At 30.8% G+C, this 12,146-nt stretch overlaps 1 protein-coding gene across 1 annotated transcript; it reads right to left on the minus strand.

The window, feature by feature from the left end:
* Nucleotides 1-10,918: 10,918 nt before the first annotated feature.
* On the minus strand, nucleotides 10,919-12,127 carry LOC145625224 (F-box protein CPR1-like). Its single transcript, XM_081678296.1, has one exon. It carries the CDS (start codon nucleotides 12,125-12,127, stop codon nucleotides 10,919-10,921), a length of 1,209 nt encoding a protein of 402 aa, XP_081534422.1.
* Between the last annotated feature and the right edge of the window lie 19 nt (nucleotides 12,128-12,146).

Raw genomic sequence — 12,146 nt, forward strand, 5'->3', positions numbered from 1 at the left:
AATAAATCTTATATGAATTAGTAGTGCAACATACATAATTGCATACTCTGTTTATGGTTCTGCTGGACCATAAGAAAACATTCTCACGCATAAGTATCCTGTTGTTATATTATTTGTACATCTCATGTATAGTTGCTACGAGAGTTCCCTTATAAATATCAATAATAAATCGCACTAACTCTTACATGCTCAAACTTCAGGTTGAGATGTCAATGATGTAGTCATATAGAATTTTAGGAGTTTGATAATAAGTACACATTCAAAATACATAATTCGTAGGGCTAGGTATTTAGATACGTCGTATATAAGTTCTTCGGGAACTCTTCTTACATGATTATTCATTCATAGCATTCTATTAAATCGACGCCATATATAGTTTCATCACAATTATAAGCCCATTTGAATATAAATATCTCATTCTAATCTTCCATCAAAGTTGTATATGCACCTTACTATACTTTTAACGTATACTCACATATGTCATATACCATAATTATTGTATGGAAACTTGTACATGCAATATGAAATATAAACTATGACAGGATACTAAACAAAATATACGATGAGTAATGCATTAAACAATTTCCTACACAAGCAATGTGAAAACCATTAACCTATGACTTACTAATGCAGACGAACATAATAAGACTCAAAATAATGCAAGACATTGTAAAGTGTGGATTTAATATCCATATTCTATTGGGCTTCTGGTCCACGATAAATTTTGATCATTATAACTATGTCGACATCAAAATGGACATATATTTGAGATCCCTTATTTACTAGTCCATTATTTTACGCATATGCGTTTTATTCATCGGTTCCATTATATACCGGTATCGTTATATTCTTTGAAATTCAATTTTCATTTGCGTGCTATCTTACAATAATGATATCTGAATATATCTTCAATTGGTACCATTACATAACTTTTCTCATATCATAGGCCATCTATTATAGTTCAGATATATATACCGCCTATATTTGGGGTAATTTATACAATGATATTAATATATTATAATTACACTTTACAAGTATTAACTGCACTATCTTGCCATATATCACATATTTATATTGGAACCGATTACACAACCTACACTTCAGGTGTAGTGATTCAAAGAAAATTGGCAAGATATTTCTTAATGTATAATTTTACAAAAATTGGCACATAACACTATAAATTATCTTTATAGGGATCAACTAATTATAATCTTACAATTTTGCCAACTTACTCCATTTCTTCTCCCCCTTAAGTTGGTAAAATATCTCAAATATTGGGGCGTCGAATTATTCACCAACTTAGTACATTATTTCATGTGCAAAAAGATTTCATTCTATATATAGGAGGAATTTAATTATTTATTTTTTCACAAAATTCCTCTCATAGAAAAGTTATATTCACCAAACTTTTTTTATCTCTTCTAGAGAACATTTTATAGGAAAATATACTTTCTTAATTAATTTATAATGCACATTGCACATGTTAATAAATCTTTCATAATTTGTTCTCTTCTGGAGATCAATATCAGTGGGGAGACATGTATTGTGCAGTTGTCTATCTAACTTTCTTATTTATTATGTGCTGACATACGATAGCTCCGATCAAGAGAATTGTTATATATACAAACATAAACTTGCTTGTAATTTCAGTAGGTGGTGATCTTCTGGATCACTATACTAATTACTCAAAATTTCAACATACAACTTGTATTTGGTGAGCTTCTGGTCACCTAAGCTAATAGTTGACAAGGTTATTCTAGTAAACTTCTGGTCACCAATTACTCTTACATTAAAAAAAAAAATTATTCAAACTAATATAACATCTCTGGACTTTTCCTTCAACACAAACTATTAATAATTACAATCAATAAAGCTCAATCTCAATGTTATGTCTTGCCTTCAATTTATTTTATATATTTAACATGAGAGAGCATCAGCACATTTTTCCTTTCATTTCAAATGAAACTTTTGGTTTCCAAAACGGGTAATTATCAAACCCGAATGGCCTAATTTAATTATCACATCGAATCATTTTGTCTAAATTTAAATTATGGTCAGTTTTCCAATACTAGTGATCACTTTACTAGACGATTATATACATGGCCATGAATATGATGTGATATATATAAGAACACTAACATGTGTGTCTTTTTATACTTGGAAAGACAATCAACCAATATGTTATCAAATAACAACTCATATTCTACTGGAGTTTTAAGTATAATCTTGATACATGCTAATCATGTTGGACATTTTACACTCTTCTGGAGCACTTTATACAATCGTATCATGAATTAATTTTATTGGACATATTTCCCTTTTGGGGATCGATTAGAAATGCATAACTTTTCTGAACATTTCATTGTCAATTATTTCTCCGTTCATCTTCAGAGGATTTTTATCATTGTAACTTGTTAGTATACCACGCTTCAGGCGTGCTTTAGATTCATTAACAATCGGTATTGTCCTTCTAGGACATCAAATTTAATTGGAGCATTTATAACTAGTATATAGCCATGACATTTATTCATATCCATGGCTTCAGGATGGTATCATGCTAAATATTTTATTATCATGTGGCACCTTTATGTTTAAGCTAATATATGTACGCAACTGATCATACCTCAATATATTTTTATATTCATGTGCAAGGATTAAATAAAACAATAGAATAAATGTCATCTCCCCCTAATCCTTGCATATGGGTTATAAAATTAATCCAACGACTTTTAAATTTCTTGCACATTTTAAGCCATTAATTCTTTTAGCAATGCATGTATCAAGCAAAGTAAACTGATTCTTATAAAGCTTCGACTTATTTCTCTTGCCCAATTAAATTAATCTTTAGAAGTGAATCTCGTATATATAATATAAATATAAATCAAGTTTCTCACAATGTCATGCACGCATGTTCAACTTCTTAAACTTATAAGCATTATTTCTCAATCAAGTATATGATATAAAATCATAAATTAAGAATACATCATGCAAACATACTTAATAATAATTTTCTTTCATAATGGCCTCCCTTCATTGCTTAATTCTTATGTTAGTAATTTACTAAATGGGAACTATATTTAGGGATGGAGGGAGTATATATATATGTATTATTCTCTCATGACATTATATTTATAGAATCACGTCATTATTGCGAATGATAGATTATTTAAGTAATGACATACTTTAGAAACTCATTAGAAATTTCAAGGTCATCCTTGACATATGCCCAATAATCCGACCTATTCATCATCCACATATTTACAAGTTCTATGCTTAACATGAAAGCTAGAGAAATTACCGTATAATGTAAGTCAAGAAATTAGTGCTACATCAAAAATATAAAATGTCCCAAAATGAAAATCTTATAAGACAAAAAATCATTATACTACTATTAGCTTAAATAAGGGAACATAAAAATAAATGCAAACTAATCAAGTTTATTCGCCTAATGATCATAATTTATTCAATTATTTGATTCATGAGAGGTAACAAAATTAGCAGTTTCTAAGTGAGTTGCATCACCATAATCGAAATCACCTTCGCCATCCTCGTACACCAAATTAGTTTCCACTTTATTTCCTTTCTAATTAATTGATTGTTGATAAAGATCTACAAGATGTTTTGGTGTACGACACACTCAAGACCAATAACCTTTTGCTCCACAACGATAACACATATTGGTCTCACTTTTTTTTTTCATTTCATCAATATTATCTTTACGTTTCCACTTCGGGTGGGAATTTGAATTACCTCCACGACCTCTACCATATCCACTAGATCCACGTCCACAACCTCGGCCACGCAATTGACTACGACCTCGACCTTTACTGCTAGAATGGCGTTTGTTTTTAGACTCTTTCCCATTATGGGATGTTGCATTCGCTTCAGAGAATGGATTAGAGTCAGTAGGACGTGATTCATGATTTTTCATTAATAGCTCATTATTTTGCTCAGCCACGAGGAGACAAGATATCAATTCAGAATATTTCTTGAATCCTTTTTCACAGTATTGTGTCTGAAGGACAACATTGTTTGTATGAAAAGTAGAGTATGTTTTCTCTAACATTTCTGCATCCGTAACTTTCTCCACACATAATTTCAATTGTGAGGTAATTCTAAACATAGCTGAGTTATATTCACTCACAGACTTAAAGTCTTGTAATCTTAAAAGTAGTCAATCATAACGAGCTTTTGGTAATATCACAGTTTTCTGGTGGTCATACCTCTCCTTTAGATTACTCCAAAGGACTTGTGGGTAATAGTCAAAAATTCATTTTTAAGTCCTTCGTGGAAGTGATGGCGAAGGAATCTCATAGCCTTAGCTTTTTAATTGTATCACCAACTCCTTTAGCACTTAAGTGAAATTCAGCATGTAATATATTATTGTTTCCAGTAATATCAAGAGCGATAAATTCGAGCTTTGCAAGGTTCGACATACTTTGCTGATATAAAGCAGTAGTATACATTAGGAACTTCGATGATATATATATATATATATATATATATATATATATATATATATATGGGGAAGGCTCTCGTGAGAATTTTTCTTATATGAGAATTTTTCTTATGTGAGAACACTCTTTATGTTCTAAATTTTTACTCGTATGTTCTAAATTTTAAATATGATGTTCTAAACTTTTCCTTAGGTGTTCTAAATTAAATCAAATGTTCTAATTTAGTATTCACATGTTCTAAACCATAAATTACTTAAGTTTGATGTCATAAATTTTAAATAACTTGTTCCAAAATTTTAATTTATATGTTCTAAATTTTAAAACGTGTGTTCTAAGATTTTTAATTATATGTTCCAGATTTTATAGCGTATGTTCTATTTTCTTACACGTATGTTCTAAATTCTTTACTCACACTTTCTATATTCTATATCAGTTTGTTCTAAATTTTTATTCGCATGTTCATAATCTTAAATCAGATGTTCTAAATTTACTCATATGTTTAAAATTTCATAAAGCAAATTTTATAAATTTTTAATCACTTGTTCTAATTCTTAAATCAGATGTTCTAAACATATTACTCACACAAATGTTCTAAATTATTACTCATATGTTCAGAATTTTAGTTTGAGTCACATGTTCTAAATTTTAACTCGCATGTTCTAAATTTTTACTCATATGTTCTAAATTTTAAATCAGTTCTCATATAAGTATGAATTCTCACATATGAACCTATTCTCACTGGATCCCTCATATATATATATATATATATATATATATATATATATATATATATATATATATATATATATATATAACAAATTTTTTTTATATTTTTCATTGAATTAATATTTAATAGCATTATATATGTACTCCTATACTCGCAACATATATCTTGTACGCATTTGTAAAATATAGTCAAGCTAAAATAATACATAGCTATACATAAAATAATATATATAATAATCAAATTGTGACGATCAAGCATCTACGATATCATACATATTACTATACAAGTAGAAGATTAGAGAGAATAATTGACATGGATTAAACAGATCACCTAAATATTCATACGAAGTTAGGCAAACTCTATCAATATATTCACTCATAAATAATCAATACAAGTTAGGAAGATTATAACATATTGCATCAAAAACATTCATACAAGTGTCACTTGGTTCTCATGAATTATCGTAATTACATATATACATACCTTTTTTCAGCAGAAAATTAATTAATAGTTGATTTATTGTGTATAGAATAGAGTACAAATGTACCTTTTCCAGCAGAAAATCGTAAGGTTGCTATTTACTTCGTACGTCTACTCCCTTTGTATCACGTCTATTCTGCTTCGTACTTTTTTTTTTTTTTTTGGTGATGGCTATGGTGCTGATAACGTGTTAAATATAGAGGAATATATGAGAGAATTTTATTCAGTGTGTATACTTCTCATCTGTTACGAGATATATATATCTACATGTAGATTATCTAGGGATTCATCGGATAAGATCAAATACCCGTCTCTAGAGTATTCTAAATAGTACATGGATAATAGTCATCCACTTATACATCTCTATCTAGAGTATTCAATATCAGTATACAATAAGCCTCCTTTAAAAATAAATCACAATCAATTAAACAAACATGATATAAAAGAAAATACTAATGAAGATTCTTGAGAAAAACAATAGGAGAAATAATCAATCAATACTAGCTGTCGTTTGGTTGCTATGGTAAATTACTTCCCATAGGAATTTGTATTTCATGGGAATTAAGTTCCTACATCAAAATCATGGGAATTATATAAAGTTGTTTGGTTGGCATGAGGGAAATTGCAAATCATGGAAAGTTTGACTTACCTACTTTCCATGTTTTGTGGGAAATCACAATTCCCATGAATTTGCAACCCTCATTTACACTTTTTATTGTCAACCAAACAAATCATGCATTTTCAAATTCCCATGATTTTTCACTTTCCCCATTTTCTTTGTGTAACCAAATCTATAAATATTACTAAAGTAACAATGATATGTCTAATTTATATAGTGTTTTATCCCCGTCCCTTGGTCGTTATTAGTAGTGTTTTTGGCTCTTTCGGGCCATTTTTATTACTAATTTGTGTGTTCTAGTGTTTTCGTAGTTTTAGTTGTATTTTACAGGAAATTGCACTTTTGGAGCATTTTCCCGGGATTTTTATGAAGCAACTACGAGCATTGGAGGAGCACGACCGTCGTTGAAGCCCAAGGCCGGCTAGAGCCATCGAGCCGGTGATTAAGGGCTCGGTATTTGGAATACCGAGGTTTGGACCGAGTATTCAAGACCCGAAGAGGAGATCCGGATTGAGCCGAGGAGTCGAGCCCAATCGGAAGTCCAAAGCCTCGAGGAGCCACAAGGGCCCGATCGGGCAAGCTTAGCTCGATCGGGCAAGCTTAGCTCGATCGGGCAAGATGCGCAGCAAGGCAAGGATGTGTGGCCCAAGGCGCGCCCGATCGTGCGAGGCTTAGCACGATCGGGCGGTGCTGCTGAGAAGAGTGTGCTAGCAAAAAGGCGGGCCCGATCGGGCGGCCCTTCGCCCGATCGGGCGCGTGTTTTCCTAGGGTCTGATTAGTTTAGTTTTAATTCGTGTTTTAGGAAAGGTTTAAATACAATTTGTACGGAATTATTAGTGACCTCTTCTCTTAGACCTTCCCTCTTAGACTTTCTCTCTCTACTTAGTATTTTTCTCTCTCTTAAACTCTCTCAAAAACCTTTGTTCTTAATTCTTTTCATTAATTCCAGATTATTTTGGTAACGATTTCTCTTCCTTTAATCTTATTTATTTTCTATTCCTTTCATCATGATTTATTTTATTACCTTGATTAGTTTAGTTTTTAATATGTGTGAGTAGTTTAATTTCTAGGGTTTATGGGGATCTAATAAATAATATGAAGGGGTAAATTATTGTTGTTAATTATCAATGCTAGATTAATTTCCTATTGATTGATTTAATGCTCTGTGACTAGATTAGACCTATCTTTTATGCATGAGTTTGACAATATTGATTCAAGAATCGAGAGATGAGAATTAATGTTTAGGTCTAGTTTCAATAGGCAAGTTAATTTATAAATGGTTAAGTCAAGATTCGAGAGATGAGATTTAATACCGGTAAATTAATTGTGTGATTGTAATACGTAGCGAGAGCCCTTTACAATCTGGTTAATTGATGCATTGATGATTGACTATTATTGATTATTGGTATTGCATGATAATTTCTTATTGGATTGTTTTAATGTTTTACAATTGCGGCTTGTGAAAGTATAGCAATATTAAATTAATGAATCGAGCAGATGTTAATTTGATATTAAAGGCTATTTTCAATAAGAACTTAGATCTAGTAAATTGCGAGAGCCCGTTAGATCTATGTTGATTAATAAATTGCGAGAGCCTGTTAATCATGTTATTTATGCCATGTCAATGATTGATTACCCTGTTTTACCCTGGAGTATTATTTATTAGTGAACCTATGCCCTAGATCCCTTTATATATTGTTTTCTCCCTACTCTTATTCTTTGTAGTTTAGTTTCATACTTAATTATAAATATTGGTTACTTAAATAATTTAGGTTATAATAATCAATTAGGAGTAAAAAGACTCGTTTCCCTGTGGAGATCGACCCTACTTCCCTATCTCCTTTAGTTAGTGATTTAGGTAATTATTTTTTATTAGGGGATACGACTTTACCCTGTCAAACAACCACTGACGTCATCACTTTTTTCAAATTGTACACGTGTCAGCTTTTTATTCATTTTTTTCCCGCCTAAACTTTTTTTTTTCCTTTCATGTTTTTTTTTTAAAAAAAAAAAAAAAAAATTCTAAATACTAATTGCAAAGTAGTTTAATACAGTACATTAGACTTTTTATTTTTCAATACTTATTCTTTTAAAAATCTTAAGGAAAACAAATATCAACTTTTTATACATGTGATTACTCCATCTAATTACAAAGTTCGCAAAATAAATTTTATTGTAGACATGAATTTTCTTTTATTTATATTATTTTAATTTTTGTAGTTTTGTTTATGTTAATAATATCGTGTGTAATACAAAGATTTTACATATTACTGTATGTCATTGAAGTTTACACAATTACGTATAGTTTATTATATCCGTGCATCGCACGAGAGTTAATCTGATCATCCCAAAACATAATCTGATCATCTGTTAATTTGTTGGAGTTAATCTGATCATCCCAAAACATAATCTGATCATCTGGTCATCCCAAAACATAATCTGATCATCCCAAAACATAAAATGTTTTAGGAACTATATGTTTAATATATCAATCAATAACATCAATAACATCAATCAATAACATAATAATTAAACGGACACCGAGAATGACACATGTCATTTCCTGGTGCTGTTTTTTGCCTCCCAAATCCCCTTCCCTTTTCCCTTTTTTTTTACAAATTCTTAAATGGACCTGGTTCACACTAATTCATTGTGGACCACTAAAATTAGGGAAACTATGGTTGTCTTATTTAAAAAAAAAAGAGGGTCACTATAATAGAAAAAAAGGTCTCTATGTTGAAATAAAAATCATTTTGGTAATATATAGGCTATAAGAGGTTAATTTTTTTAATAAAATACTTTATATACTTGTTAATATGAATAATAAAGGTCCTTATGTTAAAATTAGGGTCATAACGTTGTACTTTAAGTTCACAATAATATTAAACGTTATACTAGTTTTAATAAAGGTTACTATGTTAAAAATAAGGTTAGTATGTCAAAATTAAGGGTCACTATGTTTACTATAATGTCAATTACGTGTGTATAAACCTCGGGTCCACGCAAGTCTTTCTGTCCCTTTTTTTAGCTAATGCCATTAATTACCTATTATAAGCTATACACAAAATATTTACCAAATCATATCATATAATTGTGATTATTTTGATTCATATACTTTTTCTTTCTATAATTAATATTTTCCATTCTAGCTATGTAAATTTTAGACTACTATCTAATGTAATTTTAAATAAATATAGAGTTTCCAAATGTTAAACATACAATCTTAAGTAAAATTAAATTCACTTAGGTTAAAAAATATACATCAAAAAGTTAAAAAATATTCCAAGCAAAATTTAATTTAAATTTATTATAATAATAATAATTAAAAATTTTGGTGAATACGACATACCGTATAAGATTGTAGTTACTGAAGTAGAAGGTAAGACAAGAAAATGTTAACTTTTTTAATTTTTTTCTACCGTTGATAGAAAATGAAGGAATTTATTTCTCTTATATAATTAAGTGGAACAATATTCATTTATTTTTCATTTAATAAATTGAAATTATAAAAAATACCAATAACTTACAATAGTATTCAAATTACATTCCTTTATTTTTGTATCCACCATTAGTAAATAAGTCCTTATTACTAATTGTAATTATCTTTGTTTTATTTTCCTACAGAATAAATAATTAATAATTTGATTCATAAACCACGGGCACTATGCTAGTTATAACTAGTTTTTAGGTTGCACGGGTTAACTTTATATTGAATTTCTGAAGTAGCTAGATGTAACGTAACTTAAATACAAAGTTAAACATCAATATTTTTTTTAAAGGAAAAACACACTTTAATAATCTCAAGTATGACCGATTTATTTCAATTGGTGGTTCGTATACCCAGACCATGCATAATAAAGCGGAAAGAACATAGTACTCCCTCCGTTTTTAAATAATTGCTCCAATCTATTTTTAACATACTCCCGTGTGAATGTGATACATCTTAAACATTGGTCAATCGAGTCAATTTCGGATCTAGTCAATTCAGGTTGGGTTAATTCGAGTCGGGTCAAGTTTGGTTTGGGTCACCAAAAGAAATTCAATAAAAAAAAATAGTTGGAAAATTGAGGTAAAATTGTTAAGAAAATAAAAAATAAAAAAAATCATGCAAAACGCCCTAAAATAAGCAATTCACCCTATCGACTTTGAGAATCTGGTCAATTTGGGTCAATTAATTCAGGTTTAAATGGGTTGGATCACTTCGGTTTCGGGTCACTTCGGGTAAGGTCAAGTTCGGGTTTCAGGTTGGTCATTTTGGGAGTCCGGTCAACTCCATTTCGGGTAGGGTCGGGTTAGTTCGGGTCATTTTCAAGTCAATGGTTTCGGCTCATAGGTCGGGTCGTTCGGGTCATTTTCAGGTCAATGGTTTCGGCTCACAGGTCAGGTCGTTCGGGTTGTGTCATTCCGGTCGGGTTAGGATTGCCTAATCTACACTGTAGCGTAAAATCAATAATTAAACAAACATGAAATCTGTTTTTTTTAACAATAATAATGAAGATTTTTGAGAAAAAGAATACGAGTAAAAATCAAATTAATTAATAATGAAAGTCAAAACAAAATACTAAAACTAAACTAAAAAAAAAAGTGTATTCTTCTTATTATTATAGACATACCTCCAACCTTCTTTATTCTGCGTTATTTTCTCAAAATTCCTGGAAGTTGTTTACCACCGGGAATGGTAACAAGGGTTTCGTGACAAAAATAAGGTTTGGATTCAGTAGAAACCACACCATTGATTTCGACTATATTTGGTAATTTAGATTCGATATTGTAAAATATAAACGTAGAATTATACTCATTCCAAAACAAAATCTGGCCATATCTTAATTTGTCAGAGTATTTAAGAGGCGAAATACTATCATTAATAAATTTCCTTTCCTTTGGCCACAATTCTTGATTCCATACGCTTGTAATTTTACTCCATGATTCTTTCATCTTGTACTCTTTCATCACCCAAACTTCATAGTTCGTATCAAAATCGAGGAATTCTACCGCAACCAAATCATGTACCATTATATACAAGCAACCTTCGAAAACACCCAACTCCCACAATAATTTATCATCTCTATTAATGAAAGTAGGCAACTCGAATTTGCTCCATTGTTCAGTCCGAATGTCGAAACAACCAACCACACCTTCATTGAATAGGAAATGAAATAGATGTTTATCAATCACTGCAGCCGGGTCATTCTTTAAACTCTGATAGTAGTTAAAGTGGATGTCCAAAGCTCTCCAGGAATTGGCCATCAAGCTGTAAACAAATATTTGACACGACGACGGGTTGGAACCACAACATGTTGATACTAGCATAACAATCTTGTAATCGTTACTAACATCATCGAAACCAAATCCAGAATGTACCAAAAATAGTCCATTGATCGGAAGATCTATATCCACAAAGTGAAACCCTATTTTCTTGTAAACCCCAGTAGATGGATTGAATACCATGTAATCTAAGTAAAATCCGTCATCCGATTGAACACCATGCAAGCCATTGCAAGATCCTATTAATTTGTAGTACATAACACAACGTCCACATTGTTTTCGAGGATAACGGAGTTCGAGTCGTTCAACAGGAGAGGAAGATGATAAGGAGGTTGAATCCAAAGAGTAGAGACGATGATAGTATGACTGGAGAATATAAAGTTTTTCATCATCGGACGATGAATTTAGGGTACGGAGGTGAAAGTAAATAAATTCCGGACTTGATATTAGGGTTTTGAAGTATTTGGAAACACACTTCAAACGAAGGAGTGATCTAACGGGTAGTTTCATTAGGATATGGGGAATTATAATGTCTTCCGGAATTGCCAATTCAAGAGATAGGTAGGATTTTTTGACCATCTTGATATTTTCTTTTTCT

Source organism: Chenopodium album, chromosome 3, assembly GCF_948465745.1.
Source record: "Chenopodium album chromosome 3, dcCheAlbu1.1, whole genome shotgun sequence".
In the NCBI taxonomy this organism is placed as follows: Eukaryota; Viridiplantae; Streptophyta; class Magnoliopsida; order Caryophyllales; family Amaranthaceae; genus Chenopodium; species Chenopodium album.